The 22,089-nt window shown below is 43.9% G+C and overlaps 1 protein-coding gene across 4 annotated transcripts in view; it reads right to left on the reverse strand.

Annotated features, from left to right (window-relative positions):
* Positions 1–22,089, reverse strand: part of ANK1 (ankyrin 1) — a 272,521-nt gene that overhangs the window by 45,523 nt on the left and 204,909 nt on the right. For all 4 annotated transcript variants that reach the window (XM_049771795.1, XM_049771796.1, XM_049771793.1 and 1 more), the window contains exons 17-28: positions 15,900–16,097; positions 12,818–12,916; positions 11,091–11,189; positions 10,355–10,453; positions 7,925–8,017; positions 7,408–7,480; positions 6,284–6,307; positions 5,377–5,473; positions 4,326–4,404; positions 2,391–2,488; positions 2,065–2,289; positions 129–283 (exon numbers count right to left, since the gene is read on the reverse strand). In XM_049771795.1, coding sequence (XP_049627752.1) covers positions 129–283; positions 2,065–2,289; positions 2,391–2,488; positions 4,326–4,404; positions 5,377–5,473; positions 6,284–6,307; positions 7,408–7,480; positions 7,925–8,017; positions 10,355–10,453; positions 11,091–11,189; positions 12,818–12,916; positions 15,900–16,097 — 1,339 coding nt within the window. The remainder of the gene's footprint in view (positions 1–128; positions 284–2,064; positions 2,290–2,390; positions 2,489–4,325; positions 4,405–5,376; positions 5,474–6,283; positions 6,308–7,407; positions 7,481–7,924; positions 8,018–10,354; positions 10,454–11,090; positions 11,190–12,817; positions 12,917–15,899; positions 16,098–22,089) is intronic.

Consider the following 22,089-nt stretch of genomic DNA (forward strand, 5'->3'; position numbering starts at 1 on the left):
AGCCATCTCTAATGGATCAGGGCTTCTCCAACTCCAGGAGATCCCAATGCCACCCCATAGTGTATTCTAAAATCCCCCCCTCTGGGAAGGAGGGACTCATGGCTCTGAGATCCCCGGGGCTTAGTCACCTTCCTCCATCCCATTGAGGATCTGGTCCAGGTAGTTCTCCCCATAGCGGCTCTTATGTTCCTTCCACACAGAGCCATTCTCACTGCGCAGCACCACAAGCTCTCGGTCTCCACGGCCATGGGAGGCAAAGTGAGGGATCTCCACAATCACGGGGCTGAGAATACAAGGGAGATGGTGGACAAGAGACATGGACATAGGTGTGTATCTTGCAGATAGGGGCTGGGGGCTGGAAGGGGAACCTGCCTGGAAGAAGGCAGTCTGGCAGCCATGGCATAAGGTAGAGAAACAGAGAGAATTGGTGGGAGGGCTCAATTCAATCTCATACTACAAGGGGCTTCCTTGGAGTGACATAGCCCAGATTCAGTCAAAAATCCCTACTCTTGACCTGGGTCTGACCCTGTCTGATATCCCTACATAGGGCCAGAAACTATCAATCAGCAAGAATGACTTCCTTTTAGGAGGGAGGTTTTGAGCACCACATTTAAAAGAAAGCATCAAAGTCTTAAATGTTTTCATTATAGGAAAAAAATTATAATACATATGTGTGGCGATGGATGGTAAGTAGATATGCTGTGTGATCATTTCACAATATATGCAAACATTGAAAAGTAGTACACCTGAAGTGAACGAAATTATTATATCTAAGTTCTAACAGAGAAACCAACATGAATGTGTTCTGCATGCTGCTTTACAAGTGGTGGGCAGATGTGGGGAGGTGAGACCGACAAAATGGAGCTGGAAGGAAGGCAGATAGAGCCTCTTGTCCCAATACCCCATCATCATATTCTAAAAGATAGCAAAGCTCTCATTCTGGTTGGGGAAAAAATGGGGGGAATGGGTCCTGGATGCCCATTAGTCCTATGAGAGGGGCAATGCTGTAGCTGAGTTTCTGGAACCTGTCAAACACATTTCATCTTTATCAGCTGTGTCCAGGCTTCTGGATCAATTGCTGAGGTTGCATTTGGTAAAAACAAACAGGAGACATCTAATTATTACAATAAAATTTGTGTCACAGCAAAGACACAATCACAGACAGATACATGAAGCTAAGAATCTGTCCCGGACCCGGAGAGATAGCACAGCGGCATTTGCCTTGCAAATAGCCGATCCAGGACCAAAGGTGTTTGGTTCAAATCCCGGTGTCCCATATGGTCCCCCGTGCCTGCCAGGAACTATTTCTGAGCAGACAGCCAGGAGTAACCCCTGAGCAACGCTGGGTGTGGCCCCCCCCCAAAAAAAGAATCTGTCCCAAAGTTTTAAGCAAATAACCTTTATTTAGGCCACTCCCTTTCTTGATCCTTTGAAACTCCCTTTTGAGACTTTGGTTGTGAACCAGAGCAATAATCCCTAGTTTCAAACACACTTTATTTCCTTTCCTTAGATAAATGAGTTTTTTTGCATTTCATATATCATTTGATAATTATACTATGATACTGATGTTGTGCTTTCCTGATTATTTCTCTGGGCCACAGTTTAAATGATTAAATCTTAGTTATCCCTCAAAGAAACCCTGTTGCCACTATTCATTCTCTGACATGCAAGATTTGAGAGTATTAAAGTCTACCTGGACTGTGAGTTCCTTACCTGGTGGGGAACATTTTTTTTCTGCTAAGGATTGTTTGGATATTTATAACATCATCTGCAGGCCATACAATATAGGCAGGTGGATCATGGATTATTGAAGAAAAGCATCTGTGATTGTTGTATTAGGTACCAAGGTCAGGTCACATTATCTTATCACAGGCTGAATATACCCCACACCTGCTTACTGTATCCAGGAAAAGGCAGTGGAAATGGAATATAAACTCCAGGGACAGTTCCTCTGTTATGTGGTTGGCTGACTCTGCTTGTAGCTGGGATGACAGAAGTGGATCAGCAGAGCAGGAACAGGCCGGGGCCATTGAACACATATGCCCTCTGTATACAACCTCTCACCTCAAGAACTGTGCTCCTGTAGGCCCCAGTGCAATGATCCTGCTGGCCAGTCCTTCCTCTTCAGCTAGGGGGGGAGGTGTGCTTAGCTTCTGGGGCTTGACCAGGCGGCAGGTGATGCGGGTGGGTGCTGCACACGTCCTGGGCGGTATCACCACCCTCAGTCCATTGTGACGACTACCCCGCATAGAGCCTCCCCTTGCGTCCACCATGAAGCTCACCAGGAACCTAGAGGACACCAAATCCCTGTTAGGCTTCTTAGATCCTGTGGTGAGATAGGACAGCAGGTGCCCCAAACTCATGTGGCTTGTACTATGGGAGACACTCACCCTGTGTGCACTGGGCTTGCGACAGGACTGATGTTATCTGAGGTCTCTGTGGCAGGGCTGCTGGGGATGAGGGAATCTTCGTCATACTCCTTAGATGCCTAAGTGGAAAAGAAAGACCACCTGTCCTATCAAGATGAGGAGCACAGGGGCTGGGGCCATGCCAGGTGAGGATTCAGGGCATCCCCTGGAGGTTTCTGAGGGAAATGCTCACACACACTCAACACTGACACTTCCAAGTCTGAGGGCAAGCATGGGTGCCTTTCCACCACTGTCATAGCCCCTCTCTGGCTCATGGCTTGAGCTTTGGAACAAACTGGGAGACTCACTCTTCATCTCCACGGCACTGTTCATCTCCCTGACCCCTCTCGAGCCACACTAAATGTACCACTGGATCTTGAGCATCACTTGGTAGCTAGTCAGTTCCGGGTGAACTACTTAATTCCACAGACTTCTAAGGTATGTGAGGAGAACTAACAAACTCTGACCTGAGTGGAGGACTTTCCCTTTCTTCCTCTACAAATAAATTTTTTTTTTAAGTTTTTGGGTCACACCCAGCAGTGCCCAGAGGTTACTCCTGGCTTTAAGCTCAGAAATCGCTCCTGGCAGACTCGGGGACCATATGAGATGCCGGGATTCGAACCACTGTCCTTCTGCATACAAGGCAAATGCCTTTCCTCCATGCTATCTTTCCGGCCCCACAAATGGGACTTTTTTTTTTTTATCTCAGAGAATGTCTCAACTTCAGGGCCTCAGACAGGGCCTTGCATCAGTACATGGGTAAACAGGGTCTGCATGTATCCCCACCCCATTGGCTTTGTAACATCTCAGCGCTGCTCCCACTCATGCTGTCCCACAGTCCAGATGCTTGTCTTCTCCTTCACTGGTTAAATTCTACCCATATTCCATATTTCACCTTAAGCCTTTCCATTAATCCTTCCCCTAAACCAACTGGAGAGTCATGCTGTATGTACTGGGATACTGATTCTTGCTACGTTCTGAGCTGAATGGACTCATAAATACCATTACTTCCCAGATGAACCCTCATGTCTCCTAGTTCCCCTGACAGCAGAGATCCAGAAGGAACCTACAGACCAAAGTGCATGACCACAAGGAGACACAGAAGACACTGGGTTGGCCAAAGAACAAGACAACCAGTTCTATTCAACTGGTTTCTCATCATTGTCTTTGATGATGAAAGGAAGATACAAGAATATCCATCTTTGGCTACATATTCTGCAGTGCCCATCAGTGAGTGCCATTAATGCTCTATCATTTGATATTTTGCCACATAAACAGTTTTATAGTCTGTTTTTCCCTGTGTGCTTCTTTTGGGCCCACGATAGTCATGGCTGCTGTTACATACACCCATTTGGTGGAAAAGAACCAGAAAAGAGGCATTATTGGTTTAGTGATTAGGTCTTAGAACAGATTTCTCATATACAAATACTCTCTTTTCAAATGTACAGGTGGCACCCCAGGAAACCACCAAGTACTGAGTAACAGTCCCACACTAGCGACTGTTTCCTGAGGACCTCTCTTTTTTATTCATATTGGTATCCAGTCTCCAACCATCTATGTACAAGGGGAGGCAGATACTGTCTCTTTTCATCCCTCCAGCACTATGACTCAATGCCCCTGGTGCAGACAAGTGTGTACTCTGAAGCCAGAATATGTGGTGGGAGAATATGGCCTTTAAGGCTAGAACCAGTGCCAGTTTTCAGTTTTACTCATGACAGGACCAGCAGAACAACGGTTCTCTCATCTCTGGGAAGAAAAGCCCCAGGTGCTGCCAAGAACTACTGGATCTACAGGTCAGAAAGGCTTGGTGGAGGCCATCACTTGGCATTTCTCGGTTCCTATTCAAAAACCATTGTGGTTTCAGGCACCTAATACCTGAAAATGGGAAACAAATATGTAAACTCAAAAATTTTGTACCTGTTCCGGCTCTTCAGACCTGATCACCACAGTTTCAGGTGTGACGCAAGGAATCCTGGGGATAGCTGGAGATTCCACCCTGTAAGGCAATATTGCAAAATCAAAGGAAGGAATCTTCTGAATCTTTGATGGAATGACTGAAAATAGGAAAATGCCCACTATTTTCCACTACAGGATAAAACAAACACCTCTGTACTCCAACCCTCCTGTTGACTCCTCCATTCAGAGACCCTCATCCCTCTGCCCAAATCCAACTAGTTTTACAACCAAGTCACAGGACCTGCCCCTGTCCCCCAAAACCCCTGATATGCAGCTTTTAAGCTCTCATTCTGAGCTTATTGCTACATGAACATCAGATATGAGTCCTCAAATAAATTGGTAGGTTCTTTAAGATATGGGTCTAAGTCTTGAATTTCTTTGTTATATGTCAGTGAATACTAATCAAATATCCAGTGGCCTTCCATCCTGACTGTTCCACTGTCTGTAGCACTAAACTGGCATACATCTGCTTTTCAGAAAACACACTGCTAGCATCTCTACAGAGTTGTCACTTTTAGATTTATTTGCAAAATATCCCTGTGATCCCATGGAGACAGCTCCCTGCATCAGACAGAGGAGTGAGGAATGAGCTGCAGATGACACAGACCTTGTTGTTCCTAATGGCCCTGCCTGACAGAGGAGTCAGAGTTTGAGCTTGGCTCAGCACTATTTCTAAGGGGAATATTCCTCAATTATTTTTCTGCTAAGACACCAAATGCTTATGAGCAGAACTGGGCGAGGGGAGGATGGAAGAAATTCTACAGTTTCTAGGAGATGAGATGACCCGAGTGGAACTTAAGGGCGGTGCCATGCCCCAGTTCAGGAGTTCAGTATGGAGTCAGCTTGTGAACCAATGCTTGGTGACTTCTATCTTGTACTCCTTGGTCCCTACCTCTTTTTTTTGGGGGGGGGGTACCTCTTATGACTGATGTCCTCTGGGTTCCTCCTACCTGACCTCCAGGGCTGGACCTCAACCACCCTAGGTGTAACTCAGAAAGAAAGAACTTCTTACACTTGGTCCAGTTTCGGCACAAAATCCAGCAGCTCTTTTTCTTCATCTATATCCCTGGAATCCTGCTTCTCAGCCTTGGAGCCAACAAGTTCTTCCCCTGAAACCACACATGCTAAGATGAGGGACAGGAAAAGGCTGTTCTTTCTGGTTTACAGTGTGCACCTCCTGCTCCTCCTCTCACTCCTCCTCTTGAGGGGAGGAGGAAGGTCTATTGTGCTTTCAGGGGATCGATCATTAGCAGCCTTTCTGATCAGTCTGGTCATTCCAGGCTTGGCATCGAGAGCCCAGTGGCCAGCTCCTAACATCACAGACTGCACCATGCTTTGTAGCGGGCAAAAAATACACCCAGAAAGTACTTTCTCAGCTTCACAATTCTACTTCTGAACAGAGTGTGAAAGAACACCAAAGGAAGGGTGTTTGTGTTCTCTACACCACAATGAAACAGATGCAATTAGTTGAAGGGCTATTGGTTTTGATGTAACCATGGCAGCTGGAACCTCATTATTTCCTTAACCCAGGTCAAAGAGATTTAAACTCTGTCCGAAAGCCTGACGGCCTTTTGTTCTCTTTCCTGGCTTGAATGGGAGCCCAAGCTCTAGACCTTGTGGTGTCATCCACTGTCACTTAACTCTAGGGGTCCTGGCTTTGTGATCTGGAGCTGACAGAACAGAAAAACAACTCTTCATGCAGTTATGATCACAAACACAGTGGTATGAGTACAAGCACAGAGATGGAGAGGGAGGGCTTCCCGCCAGGACTTAGATCTCGCGGATCTCTTGGTCAAGCTCCTGGTTCTTTCATTAGTCGCCAGAGGAGGGGAAAGCAGACATGGATTAGTGAGAGCTCGATGGCTTGGGTGAAATGCACTTGTGAGAAAAGACCACAGGGAACAGAAAGTGTTTCATACCCATTCTAGTTATATGAGCAGTTCCTGGAAAGCAAAAAAAAGCCCAATTTAAGGAGGGATAGAATTGGCATAAGTTCAAGTGTGAGATATATCATGGAAGGGGGCATGAGGAAAGCTTTAGGCATCTAGTGATAAAGTTTTAAAACCACAAAGTTAGAGAATAGAGAGACAATCTGGTACAATTTCACCATGTCACATGATCAGAGTATCCAGAAAACTTGAGTGAGAAACTACACTTATTTGGGACAAGTAATTTGTGGCTTATAGAATGATTTTAGGATAATGGACATTCCCCAAAGCCATCTAACCCACCCTGTGGTCAGAAGAGCAGCTTATTAAAAGGAATTTTAAAATATTTTAAAGCCTTTGTTTAGAGGACAAGGAAACCATTAATTATATTCCTTATAACTCTAATAAGTCATCCAGCTTTGACATATGCGGTCACACATATATGAATCTTTACAGGATGTTGGGTTTTTTTTGTTTTTGGGTCACACCCGGCAGCACTCAGGGGTTACTCCTGGCTCTATGCTCAGAAATCACTCCTGGCAGGCTCAAATGAGGGACCAGATGGGAAGGGGGGACCATATGTGATGCCGGGATTTGAACTACCATTCTTCTGCATGCAAGGCAAACGCGCTACCTCCATGCTATCTCTCTGGTTCCAACACAGGATGTTTATATTTTATTTTTTGTTGTTGTTGGGTTTTTTTTTGGGGGGGGGCCGGCACTTGTTGATGCTCAGGGGCTACTCCTGGCTATGCGTTCAGAAATCGCTCCTGGCTTGGGGGACCATATGGAACACCGAGGGATTGAACCACGGTCTGTCCTAGGCCAAGCGCTTGCAAGGCCTTACCTCTAGTGCCACCACTCTGGCCCTAGGATATTTATTTTTAATCTCTGAGACGTCAATATTTCTTTCCTAAAATGGCATTAATCAGTGATTTTTTGGACCACATCCTTAGAAATGAATCTGTTAGAGTTGGTAAAGATCTGGAGAAATGGGGGGCAATGAGACCCTTAAGTGTAGGTGGCAGATGAGGGATGCCTTGGAAGGAGTATAGGGCCCATCTCCCCTTCGATTTGATTTTGTCCAGAATATTTTCTTAAACCCCAGACTGTACCTTCATCTTCAGAGACATCCAGGATCTCATCTACTGTCTCAGGGAAACTCATCCGGTGCTTGTCACTGACTAACTAAAATGAGAAAAAGCAGATAGTTCAACCCAAGGAGAGCAGAAAGCCCTTTCATATATGGGGCCATTATCTGCTCTTAACTATGGAAATGGGAAAAGGGTTTAAAGGAAGTTTGTCTCCAAGAAATAAAACAAAAGTTAAGAGACTCTCAACATGGAAGCTGATGTCCAGAGGATTCACGGGCAAAAAAACAGGAAACAGCTTTTTCATGATCCCTGTATCTTGCTCCTAAAGTTCAGATTTCTAAGTCAGCCCCATTCTCTGGCCACCAGGTGGCAATGTAACCCCACCTGCTGTAAATCACACATTTCCTTTTAGTGTGGTGCTTCTTACCTATCTGAGTGCCAGAATCCTAAAAAGCATCCCGCTGGTAGGAATAACTTATATGGCTACCGGGTTAGGCTGCAAGTTTGGGATGGGTGATGTGGGAAGAAACAAACATACCACGACACTGGTCTCATCTGTGACAACCTTGAGCACGTCTGTTACAGAAATGTAGCCCAGGCGCTTGGCTATTGCCAGTGGTGTGGTTCCATTCTAGAAAAAATAAGAGTGAAATCATAAAGGACAGGAGTTTGGGTTGCACTTGCCACCCCCTGGCACATTCATGCGCAGATTCTAGTTGTTCAGAGGGACCCAGAGCAGGACTGACACAAGTGAGGCTGATAGTGTGCCAGAAACTATGCCCTCAGGGAAGGTGTGGGCAGGAGGGAGGTCAAATGCTTAGGCTGAGTGAGGTGGCCTTGACTTGAGAGCTGTGGAAATCATTCCAGAACAAGTCAAGAACTGTCGAGAGGGTTGGGAGCTGTAAGGGGATGGGTCTGAAAAAGTCTAAAACATTTTCTTAAAAATGCTGTTATCACCTTCTTTTTCTTCTTTTTCTTCATCATCATCATTTGATTTTGTGCTCAGGATTTACTCTTGGCTCTGCACTCTGTGGTCACTTCTGGTTGGGTTTGAAGGACTATATATATTCTGCCAGGGATTAAACTCAGGTCTGCCCTGCACACCGTACTGTATCTCCAGATCTCTTATTATCATTATTTTTATTTTATTTATTTATTATTTATTTTTGGTCACACTTGGCTGTGCTCAGGGCTTATTCCTGGCTCTGTACTAGGGTCACTCCTGCTGAGGCTTAGAGGACCATATGGGATATGAGGAATCAAACCCAGGTTGGTTGTATGTAAATGCCCTTACCCACTGTGCAATCACTCCAGCTCAGATTTTTTTTTTTTTTTTTTTTTTTTTTTTGGTTTTTGGGCCACACCCGGTAACGCTCAGGGGTTACTCCTGGCTATGCGCTCAGAAGTTGCTCCTGGCTTCTTGGGGGGCCATATGGGACGCCGGGGGATCGAACCGCGGTCCGTCCAAGGCTAGCGCAGGCAAGGCAGGCACCTTACCTTCAGCGCCACCGCCCGGCCCCCCCCAGCTCAGATTTTTAATCAAAAAGTTAAAAGGGCCTAGAGTGACAGCACAGCAGTAGGGCATTTGCCTTGCACATGGCTGACCCAGGACAGACCCAATCTTGATCCCAGGCATCCCATATGGTCCCCCGAACCAGGAGCGATTTCTGAGCACAGAGCCAGGAGTAATCCCTAATCACCACTGTATGATATGGTTTAAAAACCAAAAGAAAAAGAAAAAAAAAGTTAAAAGTTAAAAGAAAAAATTTTTTCAACATTGCCAGGGGATGAACCGAGGGCCTACCACATCCATACATAAAGCAAGTTAATGCCATATGGAAGGCAAGAAAGACTCTGAGCTGCTTCCCATCCCATGATGCAATGCTTTACCACTGAACTACCAAGCATCGCTGCTCATTGCTCCCAACATCAGTTCTTGGGGTGCCACCAATTAGGCATAGTTAAAAATAAGCCACATACTTGAGTGCTTTCAGGGCCAGTCACAAATAAACTACCAAAAAGAAAGGAGGAAAGCAATTTTACTATGACTGTAAAAAAAAAAGATCTAGGAAAAAATTAAAAGGTTAAGTTCTCAAAAACTTAATTTCTCTAGTTCCAGTTGAGACCTGAGACCCATCTGCAGTTTCAGTGGTCATGCCTACAATCCGAGGCCCCATGCTTTCTGAGCTAGAACAGTCATGTGGTATTGAAAATCCATAGGTGGTCAAATGAAGAACACTGAACAAAGAACACTAAAGTTGGTAAAGGAAAGGCAATGTCAATGCTGTAAGACATTACAACCACCAACGATCTTCAGTTTTTTTCACTTATTTAGTACTAAAAGTCACCTCACACTTTTTAGAAAGGGCTCCAATGATTGTTTTTTGGGGGCAAAAACCAGTGATTCTCAGGGGATCTTTCCAAATTGGTCACAGATGTTGCCTCTACTGTACTTGGGGAATCATGTGGTGCTGGGGGATAGAATTCAAGTTTTCCACATGTAAAACTTCCATTCCTTTGAGTCTTCTCCTCCCATTGCCCCCAACAATATTTAAACAGAAATAAAAGGGTGTAGCTAAGTGATTATTAAAGGACAACCATTAGCGGCCTGACAGATAGTATAGTGGTGTTTCTGCTCACTTCACTTCACATGCATGTGGCCTATCCCAGTCTAACCTCTGGCATCACAAAAGGTTCCCCAGCTCTGCCAGGAATGATCCCTAAGATAGTGATAATAGCTCCTGATCACCACTGGATATAGTCAACTTCTCTCATCACCCCCCAAAGAACAAACATCTTCTACTAGAAACAAAAACTGGTGATAATACCACATTTCCAGTGTCTAAGGCTGCTACAGCTTCATGGTGCTGTGGCCCGTCTAAGCCCAGAAGTGCAAGAGCATTGGTTGTGTCTCAAAGGGCCCATCAGAGCCTTCTGCAATCAGGAGATGGGAGTGAAGCTTACTCACCGAGCTGACCTCATTTGGGGAAGCACCATTCTTGAGAAGCAATGTCACAATGTCTGTATGTCCTTGTTGGGCTGCTTGGTGCAAGGGGCTGTATCCGAGCTGTAAAGTAATGTAAATGCATGGGTAGGTTGGCAAGCTGGAAGGGAAAGATTCACCATACACAGCATGTAGCTTTCAGTAGGACATAAAACAAAATGCATTTCCTCTATTTCCTTCTTTTAGGTAAAAGCTGACAATTAGGATAGTGTCTCACTTGTATCCCAATCCAACTGGCTACTCCTGAACTTGCATTATAAGAAGTTTCCATTATAGTGGCCAGAGTGACAGTACAGAGAGTATGGCATTTGTCTTGCACATGGCTGACCCGAATTGAATCCTTGAATTCTATAAGGTCCCCCAAGTTTGCCAGGAGTAATTTCTGAGCGTAGAGCCTCTCCTGAGCACCACCAGGTGTAACCCTTCCCCCAACAAAAGAAGTTCCCATTATAGGTGCCAAAGAGGTGGTGCAGGGTTTTAGGTGCTTGCCTTGCACATGACTGAACCTGGCTCATTCCTGGCACAGCACATGGTCCATCCCAAGTACTGCCAGGAGTGATCCCTGAACACAAAGCCAGGAGTAAGTCCTGAGCACCCCAATCTCCCACCTTCCTCCAAAGAATTGTCATTATCCTTCCACCAAAAAATTAATTAAATAAATACAATCACCATTATACAACTAGGTCATGAGTGTCTGTACCTTGGTCTTGGCATTAACATCTGCCTGGTGTTGTAGTAGAAACTTCACCAGCTTGATGTTTCCATAGTGACTGGCCACATGGAGAGGCGTGTAGCCCATCTGAAACATATGAGATGAGGATGGGTGACCAGCAGGGCTTCTGAGCAGCCTAAGAAAGTTTTAGGTTGTGCAGTGAGCAAAGAGTTGATTAAAGAACATGGTCAGGGAGTCATTGAAAGGTTGATGGTTACTAGAAGATGGGAGGTGGATACTGCTGCCCTTCAGGTAACCACTGCTCCTTTGTCAGGTACTACAAACACCAGATGAATTTGAGCTGCCAAAGAGAATCCAAATAGAATGCACAGGAGATGGTAAAAGTGCACTGAGCTTGGACATTGGCAGGGCTTGGACATTTCTACAGAGTTAAAATCTTGTGATATGGTAGATTACTTAGGACAGGTAGAAGAAGAAGGGGGGCATGTGCAAAGGCAATAAAAGAAAATCACGGGGCCGGGCGGTGGCGCTGGAGGTAAGGTGCCTGCCTTGCCTGCGCTAGCCTAGGACGGACCGCGGTTCGATCCCCCGCATCCCATATGGTCCCCCAAGAAGCCAGGAGCAACTTCTGAGCGCATAGCCAGGAGTAACCCCTGAGCGTCACAGGGTGTGGCCCAAAAACCAAAAAAAAAAAAAAAAAAGAAAATCAGGAAAGAGGGTTCTGGGGGAGCAAAGAGGCAGGATACAAGGAGTGGTTTTCCCAGGGGCTTCCCCAACTCTCTAGGGAGCTGGTACTTGATTCTAGAAATCATGCTGTTATTCACTCTACAGATGGATCTTTACTTAATGGGATTATATGAAGATTCCCAAGTTCAAACTCACAGTTGATGGAGGCTCTTTTAAAGGTGAAACCCAAAATACTAAATCAAACCGACTTGAGACATCACAAAGATCCAGCATACTTGTTGTCTTTTAAAGCAGACACGTGCCTAAACTATGGCAGTCAGAGATAAGTCACAATTTCTAGATTTGTCTCAGGAAGTTAACATTAACTGGTGTTCCTGTGGAACACTGGAGTGGGTAGGATAGGTTTCACTATTTCTTTTATTTATTGTGTGCACATACTGTTCTTTCAATAAAAATTCTCTGTGGTAAAAGAAACAGAATGCTACTTCTTCTATGAAGCCCCTTGATTTGCACAAAATGGAAACATGTCACAGGTCCTGTCCTATGCCTAGGTTGCTCAAGATGTCATCCTTTCGGCCCTCACACTTCCCTCACCCATACCTGCAAATGGTTTGAAGCTGACTGCACTGTATGTGTGAACTCCCTTAGGTTAGCTGCATACCCTCACAGAAGAGCCCCAAAGAAACTGAACTGAACAGAACTAAGTACATGAATAAAATGTGGCTCAATTTTTAGTGAATCAGAGAAGCCTGACATTTTGGCACATTGCACAGGAAAAAGCAGTCTTAGAATCACAGTTGAATATTTCTCTTTCTCACTTTAGAGGCTCAAAAGTACAGCAGATTTTTAAAATTCCCAATTGGAAAGTGAGATAATTAGGCCTGGTTGCTTCAAATTTTACTGTCAACCTCAAGAAGTGGCTGAAAACTTTGTGTTACTAGGACCTTGAGGGTTCAAACCTGTGGAGGATCTACCTCTGAAGTGTGAGGGAGGAAGGTGAGACTCTGGGTGCTCAAAGAGGTAAGAGGTGGGGGAAAACCGTGGGACGCAATTTCAGGCTGCCTTACCCGGGTGGTGGCATCTACCGTGACACCATGTTTGATCAACACATCTGCCACTGGAACGTGGCCTTCTTGTGCTACCAGGTGGAGGGGAGTGAGTCCACTCTGGAAGAAAAAGAAGTTTTTTATTGAGCAAAGAGTTCCTGACCACAAATAAAGAATCTTGAGGTTCATAGACATTACATTTGAAGTTCTCAATGCAGGGATTTTGCCATATGTATTTAGAACATTTCAAAATTTTACACCAACTACCAAAAATCAAACAAAACACTGCTCTTACTTTACCTTAATGTAACTTACCTTAATTTACTTCAATTTAACTACTCTCACCTTACCTTTAGAATAAAGTTTTGAAAGTCAACAGCTTTGCTGTTGCTTGTTGATATTTAGACTGTGTTCCTATTACAACTACCCAATACTTATAGTGACAAAGCAGCTATGGCAAACACCTAAATGAATGGGAAAAATGCTTTTCAATAAAACTTTATAGATATCAATAAATGGTGGATTGAATTTGTCCCACAGTCCATAATTTGCTAATCTCTGAAAAGTTAAATTTTATATTTTTCAAAAGTAACATTTCCTATTTTCATGACTTGAGATGGACACTGACCTATTTCAGTGTAAGGATCACTTGGGGGAAAATCAGAAGTGAAGGCAATGGAAAACCAGGTATCATCTTAAGGTATCATTTGATTAAAATGTCACAACCAAAACTTTTAGATCATTTGCATTAAAATCAGGGTATCACTTGATTAAAATGTCGTAACCAAAAATCTTAGATACTTTCACACTTAAACAAAACTTTAGAAGTATTGATTTTATATGTACAATTCTTCTAACCGTGGTGTTGTGTATGTAAATATTTTGGGGGATTACTATGTTGCTCACCCTAATCTGATTAGGTGATTGTGCCCTACCCTAGGGTGTGACCTGGCATTCTGCCCCCACCCTAGGGTAGGACCTGATTCTGCTTCCACCATTGGTTGGTATCTGATCCCACCATTGGGTGGGACCTGACTCTGGACTATAAGAGCAAGGGTCTGTGGAAGGCGAGGGGCTTTTGCTGGCTGGAACTGAATCGGAGTCTTTGGACTTCAGTTTTGTCCATCCGAATAAAGCAAATATTTCCACGAGCCTGATTGTCTGCGAGCTGTTTACCCGCCGTTTCACCTCAGAACCGTGGGCTAGACAGGGTGGCAGACACGTGCTCCGAGCTGGAAGAAAAGGGCCTCATTCTCCATCCCTCCATCAGTCAACCTCTTCAGGGGCTGTCCTGCTACACCGTGGAACAAATAGGGTTTCAGTTTGCAGAGGCCAGAAGGAACTTCATGTGTCTGCCTCTACTACCTGTACTTTGTCAGACTGACACCCTATAGGGTGATCTGAGCAGGAGGCCATCTCTTACAGAAGCCAGAACTGACCAAAACAAGAGCAAGCCACACCTTTTTGGTCAGTTTTAGGATTCTGGGTTCCTTGACCAATTCCTGGGTAACATAGTATCTGCTTGGTAAGGGTGGTATGGAGTGAGCGAGGCTGTCTCTAGCACAGAGAATACCACATTCCTATGGGAACTCACTTCAAGTAGCACAAGAAGTAAATCAAAAACCCAATGGTATAATGTTCTTCTTTAATGGTTCTCTTCAAGAGGGCACCTGTCCAAACCAAAGGCAAAGCACCTTAGAAGTTTAAAGAAATTCTTGTTATTCTTTTAAAAATGTGCCTTTCTGCAAATGGAATAGACTCATTAATCATCTTTATGTTATGATCCATTTGTATGAACTGTCTAGAAGAGGCAAATTTAGAGAGCTAGGAAGTAGATTGGTGGTTACCAAAGATGAGAGGAGTTGAGAAAAATGGGAAGTGGCTGCTAATGGATATAAGGTTTCCTTTTGGGTTGATAAAAATGTTTTGAAATTGGATAGCAGATGTAGCAAAACCGCTGAATGGTCTCGTTCAAGAAAAAGATTGAGTTTTATGATTTATGAATTATATTTCATCAAATTGTTATTTTTTAAAGAGAAGTAATTTTTATATTTATTGCATTTCTCTGAGAGGAAAACTTTGTGAGAAGCCCCCCCCAAAAATACTCAGGGCTGGAGAGATAGTGTGAAAGAAATGCACTTGTCTTGCACACAATTAACCCTGCTTCAAATTTAGATACCACATAAGGTCATCTGAAGAATACACCATGAGGAGTAATACCTGAGCAGAAAGAAAGTCAGGAGTTAGTCATGCGTATTGCCAGGTGTGACCCAAAACAAATCCTCAAACCCAAACCTCCAAAACTCAAATGACCAATTACAAAATATGTACTATTTGGGAAGATTTCATATTCATATGGAAAATTGTTTGCATATTTTTTTTTTTTTTGGTTTTTGAGTCACACCCGGTAGCGCTCAGGGGTTTCTCCTGGCTCTACATTCAGAAATCGCTCTTGGCAGGCTCGGGGGACCATATGGGATGCTGGGATTCGAACCACCATCCTTCTGCATGCAAGGCAAACACCTTACCTCCATGCTATATCTCCGGCCCTACTGTTTTTATTTTAATATATTTAAATTTAAATAAATATCTTCCCCACAGGAAAAGAATATTAAATACAAACTTACTTTATATTTATGAATAAATATATAAACATAAACATAGACATTGGACTATATTTGAGAAAGCACATTATAAATCTGAATTTTTTGTGTATATTAGGTGCGAGGGATCAAAACAAGGGCCTTATAATTGCACAGCAAGTGCTCTACAAATGGTCATATCCCTAGCCCTATAAATTTTAATGATGATCTTTTCTTTTTTCAGATTCTTGAGTTAATTTGTCCAATAATGGCTGTGGCATTGACTAGACTTGCAACTATGGCAATCGATCTATTTATTCATATAGAAAATTGACCTAAAATTTATGCTATAGGGCTTTGGAGAGAATTAACACACACACACACACACACACACACACACACACACACGCATATACTCTTTCTCTCTCAAACATATACACACAGTATAATAGAGAGCTTGTAGATGCTGGCAAGGCATCAATGAAAATATAGAACAACACTCACTGAAGGAACAAGCTTACCTTGTTGCCCAGGTTGCCATTGGCTTGTTTAGAGAGCAGCAGAGCCACCATCTCAGCATGCCCCTCTTGGGCAGCAAGGTGGAGGGGTGTCACACCTTGCACTGACTCGGCATTTGCTGACCCCCCATATTGCAGCAGGCTGCGGGCAACCTCCATCTGGTTCTGCTTGGCAGCAATATGCAGCGGAGTGTAGCCATTCTGAAAGAGAGCCGCCCCAGAGCTGAGTAAAGGGAATGCTGAGTTGACGATACTACTCGGATCTGGCTTCCTCTGAGGCAGGGATTGGCTTGTTCTAGGCCTGCTGGTCACTCCAGAGCAGGGGGGTGTCATCAGTAGAGCAAGTTAAATAATTCAACCAACCAACTAGGCCCATTTGATGTGAAAATTATTCTCTTTTTTTTTGTTTGTTTGTTTTTTTGGGCCACACCCATTTGATGCTCAGGGGTTACTCCTGGCTAAGCGCTCAGAAATTGCCCCTGGCTTGGGGGGACCATATGGGACGCCGGGGGATTAAACTTCAGTCCTTCCTTGGCTAGCCCTTGCAGGCAGACACCTTACCTCTAGCGCCACCTCACCGGCCCCAGCACCACCTCACCGGCCCCCTGAAAATCATTCTCGTGTGTGTGTGTGTGTGTGTGTGTGTGTGTGTGTGTGTGTGTGTGTGTGTGTGTGTGTGTGTGTGTGTGGTTTTTGGGTCACACCCGGCAGTAATAATGAAGGGGATACTCCTGGCTCCATGCTCAGAAATTGCTCCTGGCAGGCACGGAGGACCATATGGGACGCCGGGATGAAAATTATTCTTAAAGTGAGCAATCACAGTCAGCAAATTTCTTTCACTTTTTCCAATCCATTTTTTGTCATCATTTTCTGACCAAATGCTTGTTGTACAGGCAATGTTGCTCACCAACAAATGCTGTGATTTGGTCAACTCGCCCATGAAAGCTAGAAGGCCTAAAAAGCTTATGGAAGTAAGTATAAAACTTATGTAAGTTAAAAAAAAACTTATGTAAGTAAACAAAACATCTGCCTTCCTGGAATAAAATAATTAAATTCCCCCAATATTTCATAAGGGGAAAAGGAACAGAGCCCTCTTCTTTCCATGGACAGTTGGGCTCCTGCAAGTAGAGTGAGAACATGTTACCCCACAAGGAATTTCGGGAGTTGGCTTTCATACACAACCCCCTTAAACTATCTGTGTTACTGAGGTCAAGATAGTCAATTAACTCTAGATTATTTTTTCTTTTCTTTTTAAAAAAGTCATTATACGTAGATAACAACTACCATGTTCTCTACTCAAAGTTTCAGATAACCAAGTGTGCTAATATATGTGAATGTGCATTCCAAAACCAAGTTATAAAAGGAATGTCTTTTTATGGTTTTATAGTATATTGTTCACAAGTATTATTTTTTTAATGTCATGTCAAAGATAGAATTCAAGGCCTCACACATGCAAGACAAGATACTACTGTAGCGACATTTCAAGCTCTTGCATTATTTTTAAGAATAATGAAGTGAATTAGCTAGCTTCCCAAGTAAAGTAGTCACTGTGCACTCTGGGCCTTTCTTAACTTAGCTTCCTCCATCTTTTCCTCTTTCCCGCCCTCTTTTCCATCCCCCTTTACTTCCATTCTTTCTCCCTCCCTCCCTCCCTCCCTCCCTCCCTCCCTCCCTCCCTCCCTCCCTCCCTCCCTCCCTCCCTCCCTCCCTCCCTTCCTTCCTTCCTTCCTTCCTTCCTTCCTTCCTTCCTTCCTTCCTTCCTTCCTTCCTTCCTTCCTTCCTTCCTTCCTTCCTACTCTTCCTTCACTGCAGACAGATGACAATCTAGTTTACTTTCACAGACATTATTGTAATAATACCCAGAGACAATAGAGATGAGGGCTGGAAGGACTGGATCACAATATGAAGCTTACCACAAAGAGTGGTAAGTGCAGTTAGAGAAATAAGTACACTAACAACTATCATGTCAATCTTAATGAATGAGAGAACTAGAATGCCTGTCTCGAATATAGGCAGGGGATGGGGAGGAGGGAGATGGGGAGCATTGGTGGTAGAAATGTTGTGAAGGGGGGGGTGTTCTTTTTATGACTGAAATTCAACTATAAACATGTTTGTAATAATGGTGCTAAATAAAGATATTTAAAAAAAACTGCCATCACCTGTTTTTGCATTTTATAACAACCATGTACAGCAAACAAGGCAAGCATCTTATTTTTTCCCATTTGTGAATAAAGAAACTAAGCACCTTATCTACTATCACTGTTGCTGGCACAATAGATAAGCCAAACTGACTTCTGAACCAGATGAAGACTTGAACATGCATACAAAACACTTGGGATCTTGTGAAAATTCAGATTGCTGACTAAGGTCTAAGGAAGACCAAGATCCTGCATTTTTAATAACTCTCCCAGGAAATACTGATGCTTTTGGTCCAAGGGTCACATTTTGAGTAATCCAGTTAATCCAGTCTCATAGCATTCAGGGATAAGAGGGATGCAAGGCTCGAGGAGTTCTGAGCATACCAATATTTTTCCAGGCATATGCCCAGCCAACTGTAGAAGATGGAATATAGTTACACCTCCTGATTAGCACTCTTCTGGTTGCTCCCCTACCAGCTATTTATCATACTGGAAAACAATATTTTTCTTTCTTTCTTTCTTTTCTTTTTCTTTCTTTCTTTCTTTCTTTCTTTCTTTCTTTCTTTCTTTCTTTCTTTCTTTCTTTCTTTCTTTCTTTCTTTCTTTCTTTCTTTCTTTCTTTCTTTCTTTCTTTCTTTCTTTCTTTCTTTCTTTCTTTCTTTCTTTCTTTCTTTCTTTCTTTCTTTTTCTCTTTCTCTTTCTTTCTCTCTGTCACATCTGGCAGCACTCAGGAGTTACTCCTGACTCTACACTCAGAAATCGCTCCTGGCAGGCTTGGGGGACCATATGGGATGCCGGGATTCGAACCATCCTTCAGCATGCAAAGCAAACGTGCTACCTCCATGCTATCTCTACGGCCCCCACTATTTCTTATTCTTCCTAAATAAATAATTTATCAGAAAAGAAATAGGAAAGGAGGAGCTTCCAAAATAGCAAAATACCTTTAGAGGAGAGAAGAAAATTGATATTGACACTAACTTGTAAAGTACATTTTATGGAAAAAAACATTTCCCATAAACCCATAAATTATAATAAATCTAAAATATTCTTTCTCTCTGAGAATCTTTGGGTACTGTTGAGTATGTAAACTGACAAGGGATGTCACATGTTTCATGAAAAACAGAATGGAGATTCTTCTAAAAAAATAGGTATAGAACTACCATATGGGGGGCGGTGAGGTGGCGCTAGAGGTAAGGTGTCGGCCTGCAAGCGCTAGCCAAGGAAGGACCGCAGTTCGATCTCCCGGCGTCCCACCTGGTTCCCCCAAGCCAGGGGCAATTTCTGAGCTCTTAGCCAGGAGTAACCCCTGAGCATCAAACGGGTGTGGCCCAAAAAAACAAATAAAAAAAAACAACAAAACTACCATATGATACAGATAATCTTTGTTATTAAAACAAAGGATTAAAAAAAATGGAACTGAGGGGCTGGAGCAATAGCACAGCAACGGGGCATTTGCCTTGCATGTGGCTGACCCAGGATGGGCCAAGTTCGATTTCTGGTGTCCCATATAGTCCCCCATGCCTGCCAGGAGTAATTTCTGAGTCAAGAGTAACTCCTGAGCATCACCAGGAGTGGCCCAAAAACCAAAAAAAAAAAAAAAAACCTGAAAAAATTAATGTGCCATTATATTTATTGCAGCATTATGAGCAATAGCCACATCCAGAAACAATGCAAATGTCCAAAAACACTGAGATAATAAGATGCGGCACCTAAACACAACAGAACATTTGCATCTTGGCTATCACAGAACATAAAGTCCTGGCATTTGTGATAATGCAATAGCCTTAACAGGAGTACATTAAGTGAAATAGGCTAGAAAAAGACAAGTAACATAACATGTGGAATATAATCAGCAAGCAACAAGCAAAATAAAAACAAACTCTCTAGAAAACAGATTGGTGGTAGCCAGAGGGGAAAGGGGTTGGAAAGTGAAAAGTGAGATAAAAATGGCCAAGTAAGTATTAAAGGGGTCATAACGTGTTAGATTACACCTTTTTTACCTAAAACAAAGATGATCCCCGGTGTCTTTGTATCTGTTTGTTTACAACTTGGTTTCACCCAAAACAAAGATTGTTTTATAGGTAATCCTGGGTGGGACAGGCTCTGGATAGCATGAGCTATCTGTCCTTTCTATGTCCTTACTGCCCCATCTGGGGGTGGTCTCTATACTCAATAAAAACAGTTCTGGCAGGCAGCTTGCTAGAGATATGAAGTAGAAGACTGCCAGACTCTACGTGTTTCATCCTCAGCCTGCTTTGGATTATTTCATGTGCAACCCTGATTCAGACTCGTTCTCCTGGAGTTGGAAATACCGCACACTGGGTGATTTTACAATAATGCAACACACACGGATGCGGAAGTACAATGTTGCAACCTAACACTTCTATCATATGCCACTTGTTGTTAGCTTAATAAAAATTAAACTCATTCTCTGAATAATTATGCATGATTATTCATTTAAGTGTTCCTCCTTTTGATTATATTATGAAAAATTAAATTCTTCTCAACAGCCTGTATTCCTATAACAAGCTTGGCACTTTGGTTATAAGAAAATGAACTGGGGCTGGCACTGTGGCGCTAGAGGTAAGGTGCCTGCCTTGCCAGTGCTAGCCTAGGATGGACCACGGTCCATATGGTCCCCCAAGCCAGGAGCGACTTCTGAGCACATAGTCAGGAGTAACCCCTGAGTGTCACCGGATGTGGCCCAAAAACCAAGAAAAGAGAGAGAGAGACAGAGAGACAGAGAGAGACAGAGACAGAGAGACAGAGAAATGAACTAAGCCAAAAGATAATTGTAAGGTGTGGCTCAGTGGACCAGTCTGTGATTTGACTCTAGTCCCAGAGAAGACAATGGAGGAGGAAACAGGGAGTCGACACCAGGCAATGTCAGCTCCAATGGGGCATTTACTGCTTTGTAGAACCAAGCCAGTGGCTTGACCAGCCTGCAGGTCAGACCTCATTCATGAGGTATGGTAAAGAGGGCTGGGCTCCAGGGCGGTTGTGGCTCTCTGCTGGGTTGGAGAGGAGGTGCTGAGGAGGTGACCCTGGGAGAAATCCCAGTTAAAGAGCAACTGCCAGTCTCAGAACAGAGTCCATCCCTTAGCATTTCCATGACTGCAGGAACTCATGTCCTAAGGAACTCATGTTTCTAAGACTGCAGGAACACATGTCCTTCTTGGGTAACAAGGACAAGGGGCACTAGACAGGGCTTCAGAGCAAGGCTAGAAAGGGATCTGTGCCAGTTAGCAGCTCTACTTTCCCAAGGAAATGAGCTCATCCAAAGCGATGCACTCTGGAGAGAGATCAGCAGAAATGTTCAAACAACATTAGCATCCAAATTAGAAAGGGAGGCTTCGGTTTGGGTGCAGAGAGAGCTGCATGTGAAATTCCACAAAATTGCCAGACTCCTTTGGAAACTATTTTTTGCCATGGAAACAAAATCCATCTGCAGAAGGTCTGTGCGTAGAGCACTCTTAAATACCATGAACCTGGCTCCAGTCTCTTTTACATAAGGAGTGGAGTGAGGAGGAGGGGAGGCCAGTGTTTTATTTTTAGAGACAAGAGTAAGCCACATCTTAGCAGGGCCATATGCTTCCTCCTCACAGTGATGCGAGGTTCCTTACAACAGCCAGGGACCAATGCCCAGGAGACAGGGGGGTGTCTGGAAGATGCCTCATCTGCAGAAAAGTGCTGTAACGTTCAGATGAGCATCCCTGCTGAGGAGGAGGAGAAACCAAGGCCCCACTGATTTTCCCTGACTGTGGCTGCTGAAGCCTTGGAGTTTGCAGGTGTCAGCTGCAATCTGACATAGACCCAGTGCACCACAAGGTGGAGTGTTCTATTTGCTTTCCTAGAGATTGCCTGCTGCTTCCTTTCCCGGCTGCTGGATCAACCAGGGAGCTCTGGAGGGGAGGAGTACCCCTGTCCTCTTTACCCAGATCTCCTGCTTCTTGCTGCCCCTCTGTGGCCTATGTCCCTGTGGTACCTCTGCCTTCACCCACGGATGCTGCATGTTACCCTCCCCTACAAGTGCCAGTGTAGTCCCCCAAACATAA

Source organism: Suncus etruscus, chromosome 4 (assembly GCF_024139225.1).
Source record: "Suncus etruscus isolate mSunEtr1 chromosome 4, mSunEtr1.pri.cur, whole genome shotgun sequence".
NCBI lineage: Eukaryota > Metazoa > Chordata > Mammalia > Eulipotyphla > Soricidae > Suncus > Suncus etruscus.